The sequence below is a fragment of the Xylocopa sonorina genome, chromosome 7, assembly GCF_050948175.1.
Source record: "Xylocopa sonorina isolate GNS202 chromosome 7, iyXylSono1_principal, whole genome shotgun sequence".
Lineage (NCBI taxonomy): Eukaryota > Metazoa > Arthropoda > Insecta > Hymenoptera > Apidae > Xylocopa > Xylocopa sonorina.
In genome coordinates this window covers 2,830,656-2,848,037 of record NC_135199.1, presented here as the reverse complement: position 1 = coordinate 2,848,037, position 17,382 = coordinate 2,830,656, and the positions used below count along the sequence as shown (strand labels likewise).

The 17,382-nt window shown below is 41.7% G+C and overlaps 1 protein-coding gene across 15 annotated transcripts in view; it reads left to right on the top strand.

Moving 5' to 3' along the window:
* Positions 1 to 364: 364 nt before the first annotated feature.
* LOC143425498 (uncharacterized) overlaps positions 365 to 17,382 on the top strand; it is a 101,581-nt gene continuing 84,563 nt past the window's right edge. For 13 of the 15 annotated variants that reach the window (XR_013102042.1, XR_013102043.1, XM_076898362.1 and 10 more), the window contains exons 1-2: positions 918 to 1,523; positions 2,992 to 4,223. Coding sequence is in view for 13 of the 15 variants with exons in the window: in XM_076898362.1 (XP_076754477.1) it covers positions 4,195 to 4,223 (29 nt within the window). In the remaining 2 variants the exon portion in view is untranslated. The other 2 variants (XM_076898350.1, XM_076898349.1) reach the window with 2 other exon arrangements.

Sequence of the window (17,382 nt, the reverse complement as noted above, 5' to 3'; positions counted from 1 at the left end):
ACACATACGCGATATATTAAGTATTCTGTACGTTGTATATAATATATTTGATAGAATGGAACAATTCCTTTGTTCGGAGAGATAAATGTAGAAATTTTTAAGAGCGAGTTCTATAAGGAAGGGATAAATGTAAACATCGTTCCGTCAAGTGATAAAGGAATAAGTGTGTACAAATAAGGTTGATGGACACGCGTCGTCATTCGTTCCACGGTTCCATGTGCTCGTCGGGACGAAGAGGGTCGTGCACTTGATATTGAATCGTTCGTACGCGATCGTAAACGTTCGGGACGGTTCGGTAATGATCGTCAGAATTCGACAGTACTCGATGAGTTGCGGTACGCGAAGCGCAATACGGCCGCCGGAGCCTCCTTGTGATAAATGGTGCTGCCACCTAGGTGCGGCGCACCTCCCGTCTTCTGTACGACTGCAATCGTTGCATGGAGTCAGTCGTTTCACGAATACCGCGGGTGGTTTGTACGAAGGCTCGTCGTCGCCTTTAACCGTTGCGCGACGGACCGTCCGTTGTTCCGCGGTTCCAGGTTCGTCCGTTTCTCTTCGACCACCTTTCCCGCCTGGATTCTTGTGTGGATTTACGCGTCGATCTCAGTGACAATTGCAAGCGATGTAATCGTGCCCTGACGTCACACGGCTAATCAAGTGCACACACGAACGCAAACACAGGCGCGCGCGCCTGCCACTCGTATCCGTATACACGGATGGTCTACGTAGACTGCGCGCAGCATACTACCTACAAACACGTATAAAGTCGTGCACACGGCCAACTTGATAGAGAACGAAGAAGAGGCAAACAGTGTGAGGTCGCGAAAGACAGTGGAAAAAGAATGAAAGCGGAAAGATAAGAAAGGAAAGGATACTACTTTTATACGCGTATATATACATGCGTGTGTGTATATATGTATATATATATATATATATGTACATGTTGCGTAGTGAGGGAACGATATTAGAGAAAAGGGGTGAGGCGTAAGACGTAAAACGGAGGACATTTCACACTTGCATACGTTTGTTCGGGTTGTGAGCCTTTCGCATTTAGAAAACATTATGCGCAGATAGTAGGGAGGAAAATAGGAGACGGTGAGAGCTTGGACATTTTTTCCTTTCAGACATTTAACCATCGATTTTTCTCGAACGACGTGTTTTTATGTCTCCGTAAAGGATTTCGCGTTTCCGACACGTGCGAGACAAGGCTATGAAATAGAATAAAGAAGAACAGGAAAGAGTGAGAAAGGAGTATCTACATCTCGTGGCGCCCCGTTGTGTTTTTCTACGGGAAGCTGTGCTCGCGGAACCTGCGTGAACTTTCTGAGTGAAAGAAAACGTCCAACAAACGGATGAGTAAAGTGACATTCGAAGGTGGCCAATGATACGTAAATAACAAAATATTATTACGCGCTGCACGCGTTTTATTTGGTTCGATCGGTGAAATTTCTGTAGAAGCTAACCAAGTTATCTGAACTGGAACGAACTCCGACGAACAAACAAGTTTTATCCCAATTCAACTGGTCAGTGAGTGATGTGACAGAATTTTTGTGTTATCTTTCAAGCATTTTCTTGTTGTTATGTGAATTTTTATCGCTCTTATAAAAGTGTGTACGTGCGACACGATTGCGGGTGTACGTTGTCCGTGCGATAATAAGAAAGTAGGGTCTCTGCGTTCCGTTTTTATTAACTTGTCGGACGGTCCACTGCTTTGAGAGTCAAGTTCGTCGCGCTTCGCTGTACGCGCCGTGTCTGGCGCGCGCATATTTCCTCGCGTTTTCGGTTGCTGCTCCGCGACAAGCTTTCTACTCGAACTGAGATGAAACATTTCCTCCTCGTGTTATCGAAAACAATCGGTAAGGGTAACTTTCGATTACGTTTCTGTCCCTTCAATCGATTCAGCTTTAAAACGTATTCTCGCGTTGGAACCTAACGTGCTTTCTTATTGTTGTTTGTTCTTAGTTTTTTAACCTTTCTTAAACTTAACTTTTCTCTAATGTGTCATCCCGCCGCAATTACTTGCCATTGCGTCAATAATATAGCGAGTGCATAATTATTTTAGACACTTTTTCACGGGGTTAACGATGAATTCATTTATCGCGGATGAGTATCGTGAACAAAGTGTTACAGTTTACTGTTTTAAGTAATTCCGGTTTACGTTCGAAGAGGTTTCTTTTCACTCTAATAGCAAGGAAACACTTTGTCACATGGCTCGGTTGTTGCTACGCTCAGCAAATATATTTTCTCGCGTTTATCTCGAGCTGTCAGACTGGCTGACGAATCGTTAAATTCTACGGGAAAGTAGTGCCCGTGGGTAGAGAACGTAAGCGTCGACGACAATATCGATCAACTTTTCCTAAACGTGCTTCGGTCTACATATGTTCGGAAGCAGAATGGGGTGTGGACATGCGCATATATAGACCATTGTATTAGTAGTGCGTCGTCAAGTGCGACCCATGTGATGCGCGAGATTGTGGTACAGCGTCAAACTGTTTTCGTTTTGAAAAATGTCTTGACTAATTCATATTAAACTTGATTAATTATTTCTGTTAATGTAACGATAAGAGTTGCGTTGAATGTCAGTTACGGAGTAAACGTCTATAAGGTTAAAGATAAACGACAAGTTGCAAAAGTATTTTTATTGTACTTTGGCGATTACAATGTTTTGCGCATAATACGCGCATAATATGCGAGGACAATTATCCTTTCGATAATGATAAACCAGTAGTTTGTTAAGGTGTTATACCATTAGAGTTTCACAAGTATCGCATTTATGTTTTGTTAGGTCGGTTTCACTTTCTCATTTACCTGTACCACTTACTTAATAAGTAAAAAATCATATGTAAAATATTGCATCGCGAAAAGGAACGTTTCCTTTATATTCTTGTGAAATCCCACTGAAGCAAATTTTTCTCCCTATATTTATCGTTTGTAACGAAAGGAATCGTTTTTGATTCTCCTTGTTTAACGGTTCTTTTTCTGCATTAACAGGTTCAGCGAGACTGCGAAGATCTCCACAGGATTCTGTTCAACGGAAACTCGTCGGGAAGGACGAAAGAATTTTTGACAGCTCGATCGCGGCGAGACACTTCTTAAAGGAAATAATAATTCTCCGACGTTTACAACCGGAACATCCGCTCTTCAGTGTCCCTCGTGAGAATTGGCTGTCGCTGAATACTTGTAGGAGCTTCTGCTATTGAACAACCGGGCAGAGAACCGATCGTTCGAGCAGCGGCAACGACCAGCAGTAAAAGAAAAGAAAGAAAAACGATATGAACGCCTAAGGTTTCTATTCTTCGCCGGTAGATTACGCATACAGTTAACAGAAAAGGAGACACGAGTATCCCTGCGTGCACGTGAGCGAGCGAGAAAGTTGGCGCGGATCGAAAAGTGAACCCGATGTTCGAGGGCGAAAAGGAAACGACGGTGATGGTGCTCGGTCGATAAGAAGAGTTGTATAAAGTGCCAAGAGGAGCCGGAGAGAAGAAAGTATACTTAACCTCGGTATTTTATTTTTTTTGGTTTTCTCCTTCTTCCTCTTTTTTCTTTCGTGGCAGTGATCTCGTCCCCGTATTCCGCCGTAAAGGACACCTCGAATGTCGATAAACGAGGAGAAAACGCACGACAGGACGATGCGATCAAGAACGCGTGCTCGGTCAGTGAGTGTCGGTCGAGGAAAGGAAACTATTCGTGTTCGTTGATTTTTTTTCCCACCTCGCTCTTATCGATACGGGACGAAACGAAAAGTGGCCGAGAGTGAAACGGATTGTTTACGTCTTTCGTTCGTTGCTTTGCGAACTCGCGCGAATCAACTTGGTAGTTGGCGAGTAGTTGACACTCCGTGGATACGAAATTCGACGGGGAACAAGCGATCGTTCGTTCCGTGGCAAAGAGAAGGAAGGAAAAGAAAATAAGGGGAATAGGATTTCACGAATTTGACGAATTGGAAAAGTGTTGGTGGTGAAATAATAGTGGTGCGTTCGGGTCGATCGTCGGTGGTGGTAATCCTCGTTGTTAGTAGTGCAGGTGTGTGGTGAAAAAAAAAAAAAAAAAAAAAAAAAAAAGAAGAAAAGGGGTGGTGTTGGTGGTTGCGCGTCGTGTAAAAAGAGAACACTCAACTGTGACTCTTAACTCATTACCACGGATCTCCCCCGGCAGTTTGACGCCACAGCCATCCTCGATGAGAGGAGGCACATGTCCATTGCTGCCGCTGAAAATGCAGGGTAAGTTCTTTCCCTTTATTCCTATTTTCCGTTTCTACTTTTTCTCGTTTTAATCTCGCGGTCGATCGACCGACGAATGAGAAACTTGTTCTCGTTCTGTGTCTAATCCTTTTTTTTCACCATTGTTCGTTTGTATATATACATATATTTGGACAACTTCGGAGATCATTGTTTTATTATCTCGATGGTCCCATATGTGTACAGCTGCGCGCGTTCTGCGCGTATACAGGGTTTGCATATGTTGCACACGCTGGCAGGAGTTAAGATGTAAAGTAAATGGAACTGTTACTATAGTTGCTTAGCACAATTAACCTTTTAAGCGAGAAATTACGCAGGCGAAAGTTTTATGCATGCTTCTCCTAGTCTTCGTGTGTTGCCGTTTTCTGTTTACTTTGGAACTTCATAGTTCTGCGCGTATTTTATAACATTAATTCTCCATCCATGATATATAATCGCAATGTTTATTGATAAAACAATTCGCGGAACGTTTTATTGGGATGGGAAGATAGTTTTCAATATGGTTCCCTATGCTTGACCGATTACAATATGGAAAAATATGTTAATACGAATAGACAAGTAAATTACTTAGAAACGCGTTGAAAAATAGCTGAACGTTCGTGTTGAAGTGAATGAAACGAATGTCGAGTCCGATTAAAACATTACGGAGTTTATATTTGTAAGTTGATGCACGTTGCGCCAAAGATTCAGGGAAAACGTTATTTTTGTTCAAAGAAATAAACGAAAAAATGTCTGCTTAAAAAGGAAAAATTATATAAAAGTGCGTGATATAAAAGTGCGTGAATATCGTGCGAGTTCCGCTATCTTCTTATCGTACGTCCAATTGAATTTTAAATACTGTATTAAGCGTAGAGCAGTTGATTTCGTATGTGGGTCAGTTACAGTGGAGTATATTTGTAATGTTTCACTCGCGCTGCCACAAAGATACGCGGGAAGATTGTGTTAGCGGGGATGGTAGGAAGTTCCTGGGGTCACAGGGGCCCACATAGAATCCGATTGCCGAGTAAGAATGTTTCATGTGTTTCTTACATGCGTCATTTTATATTAATGAACGGGGTCTAAAATGGATTCAGTGTCCCTGTTAATCTGGAGTCTGTGTATGTATCTTGATTCGTTCGTGGACATCTGGTGCATCCAGAAGCAGTTTAAAACAATATTTGTATTGCGTCACGAATATCTTGTTGTATAAGGCAGAGAACTCGTAAGTCGGGGGACTTTATTTTGTTGTTTCTGCTATGCTTGAATTAGTTACACGCGTATACGTTTAGTTATTTTCATTAGCTATCACGAATACAGCGTTGGTAACAAACGCGTTTTCGATTTAATAAACAGGCATTCGTTTTAAACAGGGTTTTTTCACGTAATCGTCTGTTTTTTTCAAGTTATTGCACGTAGTTCCAAATAGTATTGATTTTTCAGTTTAGTAACTATCTTTTTCTGGACGCGTATCGCATCGAATCCTCCACAAAGTTAAAACCCAAGTATATCACTATCAACAGAAACAAACATAGCATTTTCCATGGAAAATTAACTTGGTGTATGCTTGTATAGCGTAGCTAGAAATAGTTTCGTTAACAGCTTCGTTCTGCGCTGTCGTTTTCCACAAAAGCTGCTTTCACGAGCGTATATTAGTCATTTAATATTCGACATAAACGTATTCACGTGTAATCCCTTAAATAGCTTCGTGTCCCCGTTCGCGTGCGCACGGAAATACACAAAATCCTCTCACGAAGAATGAGCGAAGAAGAAAGGAATGGTGTGTATCATCCGTCGTTATGTTTGAGTTAAAAAATTTAAGAGTTCTTTCCCTTTGAAAGCTTGAATTGTGCCGACACCTGCTGCTCTTTTTGTTTTCTTCCATTTTTTCCTTCTTTCTTTTTTCTCTTTAAAGGAAACCTTTTGCATCCACCTTCTTCCAGTTTCTATCTCGAGGCTCGCTTACCTGAGATGCCTTCCTCTTCTTCTTCTTCTTCTTCTTTTTCTTCTTCTTCGTATCCCGAAAGACCCTTCTCGCTATGCACGCTTAGGTATACACACTGCCCAAAACTATCTCGCTGCTTGTCTATTCCTCTTCGTGGCTCTATCAATATTAACACGTTCGCTAAAAGTACAACCAACTGGTCGTTAAAATGTCCCAGAAGGTATTGAACTTCGAACGATAACAAAATTTAATTTTCCTCTTTTCGAAGCCTTTTTTCTTTGGTCTTGTATCGAAAGAGAGGAGGGAAACGTCGCGCGAAATGTCGGTCAGTTCTTAAATTCAACTTGATCATTTGAAATTCCAAATATCTCCAACCAATTCGTACGATTGCTCGTGTTCAGCGAAACAGTTGGAAAGAAGCAAACTAGTTTGTCCGATGTTATGAATTGTATGACATAAGAAATGATTTTCTTGTTGCGTGGCCGTAAAAAAAAATAACGTAACGCGTAAGCGGGTAATCGTTGCATGGTCGACGTTCCCATAGCGCGTGGTATACGAGTTGGAGCATTGGAGCAGTGTGGTTATCGTATGTATATAACGTGGAAACGATAGTCACATTTTTAGACACTGTTAGACAACTTTTTCGATAAGAAGTTGCGTAATGGGGTACATATTCCCTTACTTTGTACGAGCAATCGATACAGAGTGCGCGCTTACTTGCATAACAACCGATGGACTTAATTCGAAACAGATGACACGAAACTTGGGCTCGTTCTAACGGAGAGTCGAGGCTGTTCCACTGTATCGAATCGAATGATATTCGCGATCTCGGTTCGGGGTTCCGTTCCGCTGTTGGAAATAAGTTTCGTTCCGTTCTTTCTCTGCGTAAAATTGCGATAACTTTCCACGGTTCGCGCTGTTCGTTCGGCGAATAAGCACGAGTACTCTTTATTCTATCGAGTTTGTATGGGATGCGCGTTCTCGCAAACAACTCTCGTTTCGAAACGGCCGTAACAGATGAATTTTTCCGTCATTAAAATGTAGAACGAGCTTCTGGGCTTACAGGAGCGAGGACGGAATGAATAAAACGAAGTACATAGTTATCAAGTTACTTCTTAACGATATCTATCGTTTCGCGATACCGAATACGATTTCCATAAAATCGCCTCCTTGTATTTTAAACAGCGCGCTGCGCCGTTGATATTAAAGGACGTATTTCAGGGTAGACACGTCCGCGAAGGATAAGGACAGTTTTAAGTAATAAGGACGGTTTTCCGTAACTCGTAGCGGCCACTTGGACGGTATGTTTTATTAGCTCGTAAACAAAAGAGACAGCTTAGGAACGCATCTCGGTCCGCGGTGTACACCTTAAACGTATACGGTAGATATTCGAAAATGACAGCCTCCGGAACGAATTCCTTGACTTGGTTTCTGGCTCGGCGAACGAAGGACGAAATGAAACGAAACGAAACGAAACGACACGGCAGGGGCAGGGCTGACTCGCGTGTCTCGTACGTATCAATTCTCTGGTATTAAACGAGATGCAATAGCGTATCGAAAAACAAGACGGTATCCACGGGTCGTCGCCGAGGAAATTGTAGAGGGACGCGAAACATAAGATAGAACGCGGACAAGCGCGCGGCACGTCTCGTCGGACAGGGGGCCTCGGAGTGATCCCGCGGTGGACAAAGAGAGAGAGTCGCGTGCGAGCCGCGTGTAGCGAAATAGAAACTTGGCTCGGTCTGGCGTGGGCGTGCAGGCCCGTGGCAGCAGCCTCGCAACTATATAGTAACTGATTCATCATCGGCAACGGTGTTATCCGTCGCGAGGCATTACACCCGACATGAACGGACCGGGTAATTAAATCTGCGTCGTCCGTCAGCGGGCGTGAACGCGTAGAAACGTTCGAGAGCGGGCCGGAGCCACGAGGTTAGAGAATAGAACGATCGTTAATCGCGTCATTGTTCGTGCTTGTCCCCGTGTGCGTCACGATCGCCGTTCCTACGTTCCGTTCGGCGATGTAACTCTTGAACGAAGCGCGGAGGAACGCGGAAACGGTGACTGCACTTCGCTCGAGGAATCGATCGGGGTGACGATCGATAAGGTTAGATTCCTAGATACAAAGTGGCGATAGCGTTAGAGAATCAAGAGACTCCGGAGGAAGTGCGAAAAGGTCGGGGGATGTGAAAGAGTGAGAGAGAGAGAGAGAAAGCAAGCGAAATCGGCCCGATGTCTGCCGAATAGTGAGTAGCATGTAATAAGTCACGTGGTCGGTGCCGAGCGTAGTCGAGGGCCGAGCCGAACCGAGCCGCGCCGAACCGTGCCGCGCTACTCCGCTCCGCACCGCGCCGCCAACTCGGGATATAGATCCTCCGGTGTAGGTACGCGATGTTGCCAAGTTACCGTTCTAGAGCCGGCCGGCTGCCCGACCAGCCGACAACTCCGTTCCTCCGCTTCTCTTTCGCCTGCACGTCTGTCCGTCCATTCGATCGTCCACCGGTTCATTCGTTCGTTACTTGCTACGTACGCGTTCGTATCCGACCATCCGTCGGTCTCTACGGGAAAAATAGCGTTGCCTTGGCTTTCTTTCCTTGCCGTGCCTGACTCACGCCCTGACCGCGTTTCCTTTCGCGAAAACACCTTTAATTTTCGATCAACGACGTCGAACGCATTCTCTCTCTCTCTCTCTCTCTCTCTCTCTCGTTTTCTCACGGGAGCACGAGCCACATTTCCGTCCCGTGCGCGCACCGATGATGTAATTCCTTTGTTTCGGCCCGGTTCCGCCGTTTCCCTTTATCGGATTCGTCGGGGGACTTATCGGTTCGATTATCTAAAACGCGAATTTCCTTATTCGCGCAGTAATTCGTCCACGCGTTTGTTACACACGCGCGTTATCGCGAACACGAAACAGTTTCTACGGTTTCGCTTCTTTTCTTTTCCTCTCGATCCACACAATCCACGGAGTCTTCCCCATAGCGATGTCATTTTTGTTCATCGTAAAGAACAGTGTCCGGTAAGTCAGTAACGGAAGAGATAGATCTGGCAACGTACATTTTTCTAAGCGCAAGGCGAAAATAGCGCGGTGCAAAATGCACCGTTACGTATCCTGTATATATGTTTATTATGCGTAAACTTACACAACGCATCATTAGTACACGCAATCATTTGTTGCATAACGTATAATGAATTAGTAATCATTCCCAGAGGAAAGACACTTTGCACTACGTATAATCTGTATAAATGGCAGTTACCGTTTTCTGGGATAACGTGATACCAATTAATTTAAACCAACGACGGTATCGGTGGCCTCGGCTTCGATGCTTCCAACATTTTTATGCAATTTCGTCTTTGAAATTGATGGCTGGTATTTAGAACGTACCGTTATCACGAACAGTGACTATTTCTTTCTCAGAGTCCTTCTGAATTCGATCGTGCACACTGTACTCCGTCTCGCGAGTGGTACGCCATCGGCGAAAGTGGAACTTTTTCGATACCAAATTTCTCGTTATCAAATTTAGCCGCCAAGTTTACAATTTCACGTGATTTTATCTATAATCGTCGAGTGTCATGATACCTGCCGTCTCAAACTGTTAATGGCGCGTTAATATATTATCTTGTATATTGTATGTTAATTGTACGAAACAACTTTCAATACGATTTGAATTTAGTTTCGTGAAATTAAAAATGCAAATCGAATAATTACGTAGAAAAGTGTGCTGTAACACGAGTAAACTAATAGGACTCTAACTTTGTTTTTGAAAGAAATTTTTTAACAGTTTCATCAGTTAACAAACGAAAGTGCGGTCGCTTTATTTTAAATGGTTGATTTTACGAGAAGATAATCGGTGAAAGCGTATGATTAATCCTAGTATAGTGATATTCAACTTGAGACTATACGATTCATGTTTGAAGGCCAACTTGTAAATACATAAAATTTCGTACGATGTTTTCCATTTTTTTAATTTAATTTTATTCGTACGTAGATCGGGAAGGTTTCCTTCCAACTTTTTTTTGGAGTAACCCGTTAGACATTAAAGGTACAATTAAATGTATCAGGAGACATATGTATGTAAAAGTATAGGAGAAACTTGTCCATCCGATACGTTAATATTTAATAGAAATGAAATTGATGATTTTATCTCCGTTCTTTATTGTCGCTTTATTTCGTACACAAATATTGTAATCAATTCGATAATATGGTCTTATCGAAACTTTTATTAGAACTTTCTGATTCGATCTATCGAAACGAAAACATCGGTTGCTTCAATTTCATCGCGGCAAGTTTAACTTTTGGTGTTCTTTAGTTTTTTCCTTCCCGATCGGTTTCGTTGAATTATCAGTTTAATTGGTCAAGATGTTTACCTATTCGTATGTAGAGACCGCGGATACACGGTGTACCGTGGCGTATACGTACACGGTGAAGTTACGAGATTATGCGAGTTACTTCACGTGGAAAACTCTCAAATCGTCGCTGTTGTCGGCAGAGTGTGACACGGAATTGCGGCGTTGCCAATGTTGCAGCCACTCAAGGGCAGTTCACACCGTGTCACTGTTACCTGAACGGGTAATCGCATTAATCTTGTCATGCGCAGTATTGACGCCCCGTGCTTCTTTATGTATTAAAAACAATTCCAGGCGCGTTTAAATTCGATACACAAATCGTTCGAGCTTTCTGAGGTGTGAAATTAAATGGACAAATGCGGTTGGGGATTTAAAGAATCGATTCGTCATTTCACGACGATTTAAAGATCCATAAATCTGTAGATATTTTTATCTGCGCGTGCTGACCAGGAAAATTTCATACGTCTTTTTTTTTTTGCTTTCCGCTGTAGAAACGGAGAATTGAATAAAAGTATTCGGATAATTTTGTATAAGAAACTTAGCATTGGAAATAAAAATGTTTCTTTAATCTAGTACAGATTAAAGTATATTATTTAATGTTATCGCGTGCTTTAATACATTTATAGAACAGTATAGCATCCTGTAAGAGTAGAAAGTAACAATCGAGATGCTGAGATATGCCAGCGATACGATCGCATTTTATTTCAGTTTAATTGCATCAAAAGATTTATTATACAGTGTATTAATGCATTGAGAGTTCTAAAATAGTATACGGTTAAGCCATTTGGTTAAATAACTCCTCCGATATTTTTGGAGAGTTTACCGACAGACAAAATAGACTCACGAATGACGGCAAAAGGTATCCTCGAGAATTTAATGGTCGAGTTAGGAATATCCGAAGAACAAGGTTTTTGAACGAGATGATATAATCTAAAATTAGGTGTGATTTATTCACGTTGGATATGAATCATTTAGGATGGATTTAGGGTTTTAGGATCGGGGACCGACGTACGCGACGATCTAATTTGTAATCTTGTTCCATGCCTCTGAAAATAGTAATATCGGATGGAAAAGGCTGAGACGGTCGGATCGCGCGTAATTCCGCGGCAACGGTAGTCGCGCATCGGGATCGAATCGGGTTGAAAATACCCATAAAATCTCGTGCACGTTTCACGTGCTTCCCGTTTATTCCCTCCGAACGTGGTCATCGATGCTGACTTGTTAAACATTGTATTTTGCGCCAGTTTTCACTGCGAAACTTGATATATAATACTAGTTGAACACGGTGTATCGATTTTCTTTTATTTTCTGTATAGAGTTTCAAGCATCCGGATTATACCGTATCGAATTTACTTTCGATTTTTTTTTGTCACGTGTGTTCAAATTTTAGCTTTCAATCGTGTCCCGTTATGTCTTTGGACATCTTTTCTTTTTTTTTTAATCACAATTAATTACTAATTGTATGCAAAATTATATATTTCGCAGGAATGATTTCGTTGTTGTCTATTGTTTTTGTCCAGCATTCGTAGATGTCATCAAAACGGATTATATAATAGTTGATCATCTTCCGTTTGATCACCGTTAGACAATAATCTTGAAAACGACTCGCTCCTTAAAAGGGGTCAAACTGCAATTACTAAAACCGAAGAAAGTTGCCTTTCCAACGAGACACGACAGAACCACGCGGTAAACAACTTGAGACACGCACTGTATCGGGAGACTTGGAAACGATCGGAAACTCCCAGAAGCGGCGAGTCTCGTAAAACGTGAATTTATTTATTATTTCGCTGGACGCGTGAGAGAGGACGCCTCAGCCTCTTTTAGAGTATCTGAAATTTTTAGAAATGGAGGTCAGTCGCTTCTGCGCGCGGATCCTTAATTTCTCCGACGATCGGTTTATTCTTCGCGCCTGATCGCTAAAATCGACAAGGATATATTCATCTCTCTTTTGCGTTCACGCCTACGTAACAGTTTCACGCGATCAGAGTCTCTCGTTTACGGGACTTCTGACCTGTTTCACGCTCGTGAATTTCAGTTGTATTCCAACGGACAAAAGCGGCCCGTGAATCTCGAATTATCGCTTTCTCCTGTGCAAGCTGTAATGGATGGCGGTAATTAACCCTTTCTTGCTGAAGATGAGAAATAACGAAGAAATAAATTTCGTTTTTCCTGCCAGGGCATTCCTTGGCACAAATTGAATAATTGCAACGAGAATCAAATCTTAACATAAAAATATAAGTATACATTATTTTGATATACGTTCGTTAAGAGATACGTTGAGATACGTTTAACGTTGAGCTCCGAAGTGGAAAGGGTTAACGCGCGATGAACAAAATAAATGTAATAACCGCGAGGACGTAGGAGAAAGTGGAATGATTTGGATAACCTTATTATTGCTTTTATCGTTGTATAACAAGCATAACGTACGCGGGATTGTGCGGCCTATTAATAGGAAGCGTGGCATTGAAAAATAATTACGGCTCGCATTCCAGCGATCGGGAAAATTTGCTCGCCATATTTCCGTTTTATGCCTTTCCACTTTTTGCTCACGCAACCGCTCTGCTGGCTTAGATAGCCGCGCCATGCCACGCCACGCAGCCGCGACTCTCTTCTTCGGCTCGCGTTGCACGTTCAGAATTAATTCGTGTCACTTTCCTGCGCCAGCGAACCTCTCCACTGCTCGAATTGCCCGTACACGGTGTGCTCGTTGGAAAAGCCGCGTATCACGGGATTAGACGCGAATTTCATGCGTTCACGTTTACGTATCTTGTCGTTTCTCTTCGACTACTCGATAATTTCTCACCTTTTTCTGATAGCAGTAGTTAGACGATTAATGAAATTTAGCTGGCCAGATATTTTAATATAAATTTATCGATTTACCCGTAATAACTTAGCGCTCCGATTTTGATAGCCGATCAGTCGATAACTAAGATGATATCTTATTCGAACAACGCTCCAACCGCAGTTGGAGTTCCAATTGGTGAATTTTTAAACAAGGAATTTACGCCTACTATCTTTTATCTCAAGGTAACACCTTGAATATCGAGATTAGTGTCAGTGTGTTCGGTTTGATAAAATTATCGTAGCGCCCAGAACTGGTTTCCTTTCTTGATATGTAGCAGAAATAGGGTAAAAGGTTGCGTAACGGCGTGAAAACAAGCAAAGTAATAATTGTTGCTCTCTGTCGACAGAGGGAACGTAGTGCCAAGAATTAAACGTTGACTCATTATGAGGTCGTACACGGCGAAACGAGAAGAAAATGAGGATGGCTTTCAGTTGTCTTTGCATATGTTGCGTACGACCGTGGCATCATCCTTTTCTGCTGTATCGTTTCTATCGCTCGTGAAAACACATTCTTTACTCGAATAAAGGTTACCGTAACACCCATTCTTTTCTTCTCGCTCTCTCATTCGATACGCGCGAGGCTAATTTCCATAAGCGTAGCGGCATAGAAAAACGCATGAAAAACCGGAAGGAAATTACACGTACACATTTTCATTCATAATGGCTTGCATTTATTTATTTAAATGAATGACCGAGAACGTCTTTCGCAATAGAATTTTCCGTTATCTTATATGCTATAAATGCCCTTTTCCTCTTTAATAACTACCATTAGAGAAGATATGCACGAATGGTGTTTGTAATACAGGATGCTGTATAACTACGTTGACTTATTTTTTATAAACGATTCGAAAGGCAAATCGATATTAAAATAGCAGACAAATAACGCACGTAACATTTATTGTGAAATAAAAAATATGATTGCCATTGCTTATAAACACTGTTTGTATTTGAAGTAATTCCTGGTAACAATTGACGTTTGCGCGTATTCGTTTCGAAGCTTTGGTAGGACATTATGAAATATGGAGCAACTTTTCTCTTTGATCTTCGTTTCGCGCTGAAAGAAACAAGGTGCAGGACATGTTCTTAAAAGAAACTTGTACAATAAATAAGCGTAAACAGTCAGTAAGCCCGGTCTCTTATTTATAGTCGACTTTAATTCAAATATAAAATTACATCGAATTCTATTCAGGGGGCCAAACTATTCTTCTCGCATACTTTCTCCACGGATTATGTTCTATAAATATGAACAAGAACAATACATGGGAATTTTTGCTAACAAATAGTGTATATGCACACAGGTCTTGTTCGAAGAAAACTAGTAGCCGCAGGAGCAACACGTTCTTCGCCGTCTGTCCGAAACATATTCGTATCGTTAATCTCTCAATTCGTTCCAATCACGTTGGGCGGTTAACCTATGGTCACAGGACAAATTGTGTGTGACACGCAGTGTACTTAATATACAAGATACACATTCACCGCACTCGAGATATCCTAGCCTTTTTTGTCGTTCTCGAACGAGATACGGACTGTCCGTTCGCTCGTAACTAATCGGATATCTTTTATCTGCCGCGGGGCATCTACGAATGGTAATTAATGTTACAGATCTTATCAAAAATCGGGTTGCAGGACACACGGTGGCCTGGCGTTGGCAGTCGTGATCAAGCTACTCGCGATTCAGTTTCCGCGTTTTTTATCCTCAACAGGTACGACCGGCTGGAAAGTCCGAACGCGCATCGCTTTCCTCACTTTCGCGTGGAACATCGACGGGAAAAAACGGAATGGAAGGCGCGACTAAGGAAGGGAGAAGGTCGCGCGAACGGAAAATAGGCGAAAATGTCTGGCGTTACGACGCGCAGCCGGTGGAATAATATACCGTTGAGTTTTTGCTCGTCCGATAACGTGCATTAGCTTCGAGCAAAATATACAGCTTTGGAAAAAGGAACGTAGCAAAGAGGAGATCGCGTAAGAAAATGGCGAAGAAAGTTCGCTTCTTGCGAAACTGATTAAATCATTTCGAAGCGCGAGTTAACATCATTTCTCTCTCAGCTTAGAAATTTGTTATGCAACGGTGACGATTTTAGATCGAACGTTACATGTGTGTGGTATTGGCTCTTCGCGAGAAGTATTCAAAGGTAAAAATTAGATCGCGTTCCGGTTTCCTTCGTGTTGACGGTGATTTCTACCTTACGGCTTTCTTTAAATATGTCAAAACATTTTTCAGAAATTTTTCATCTCGAACGCTTCGGTAATCAGATGAAATAAATTCTGTAAACTTCCAACATTTCCCTTCGTTATAATTATTTTTTGAAATTATCTTACGATCATTTTGGCGTTTAAAGTATTTATATATAAAATTTAATGAATTATTAACGCATTGCTCTATCCGACTAATTACTGCAAACGCTTGCTCGCCGTAATAAATAATAATTAGTGTTATATATGTAAATACTTGTTTTTATCAGAGTTTGTTTGTAAAATAATTCAATAAGACGGAGGTGTTAATCATCGTTAATTAGAGTTTCATTTCCTCTAACGCATTACCTGCTGACAATCACAGTAACACATTATCTTCCATCGCATTGTTTCGGTCGGTCTTAAAATAGTTTAAAATGTCTATTCTTAACTCACCAATGCAAGAGTGTAAGAAGAAATGCAATTCTCCTATTGTATGCGCGGGTTTATTTATTCGTCTCATCTGGTTTCGACTGTTTTACACCGTGAACCATCGTATGGGTTCTCAATCGTGAATGGACGACTTTGAATGAACACTGATTCCATTAGAACGTAATAAAATCAACAATTAATAGGAATTGGATAGAATCCGAAGTTTAACCGTTAGATGAGGTAATTGGACGGCAGTCCCTCTAATGCTCGTGATTCCATCAGCCAAGATTGTCTGTTCACAAAAAAAATTATGATCAAAGACACGTTTTATGAGTAACTAATTGGTTAATCATCGTTTCTGTAAACAGAAACCTTCGTTTTTTCTTTTTTCTTTCTTCTACTTAGACTGCAACAATTTCGGACGAAGCCAAATTCAGCCGACATTTCGTCATTGCACATTTTCAGTGACGCACGCGTGGAGCAATTTCAATTGAGAAATTCCTTGCTTGAAAAGCTATGGAATTCGTAAAATATGTCGCAATAAATATAGGTAGAGGTTATTGCATATTCAGTGGGTTATCGATTATAAATAATGAGCCACTAAAAACTTTGGCATAATCAAATTCATAGAACGAATAAAAAAAAAGGAAGAATAGTTATTTGATATTTTACCAATGCCACAGTTGTTAAAAACTGTCGTGCTCTGGTGTCGTGTAAAATTTACGCGAGACAACTGATTTATCGCATTAACAAACGTCCCGATACCAAGTATCGAAGAATATGAATTAAATTCACAATTTAAAACACTTCTTCAGCTCGAAAAAAGTGAATTTGCATGAAGACTTGTAGCTCGCTGATCATTACGCATTCGACGTATCTTTTTATCATACTAATTAAGTAGAAGAAGTGAGTGCGGCAGATATCGTAACAAGTAATAACAACGAGATGAAGTTTGCACTGGTCCTGCACTGGTCCCGATACGGGTAATTAACGATTAAAGTCTGACCGAAGTGAACTAATGGGCTGAAAAATGGTGGATTTAAACGAAAGGAAGAGAGGAGAAGGGCAGTACGCGAGTCTCCTGCTGACTCGTACAGCCTGTAAGTGGTCGCTGCACGACCGCGGCGAATGACGAACAATAAAAACACCGAGGGAATATTAGAACGGCAGGATGACGCTCGGTGGTCGATCCCTAGGCTTATCTGGTGCCGGCAATAATTAGGGTGCGCGTTGCATTTACGATTACGATGAAAGGGGACTCAGTGGCGATACCCAGAAACAACTATCGTCTATCACTCCCGAACTACGTACGTATGCGGTTACATACTCGTTCGAAGGCGCCTGACACTTGCTCAACAATCTCTCCTCTCTTGTAGAATATCCACTCTCGTGTCTCTTCTGGACGTTATTATTAGCCTCGGAGTTAAGTAC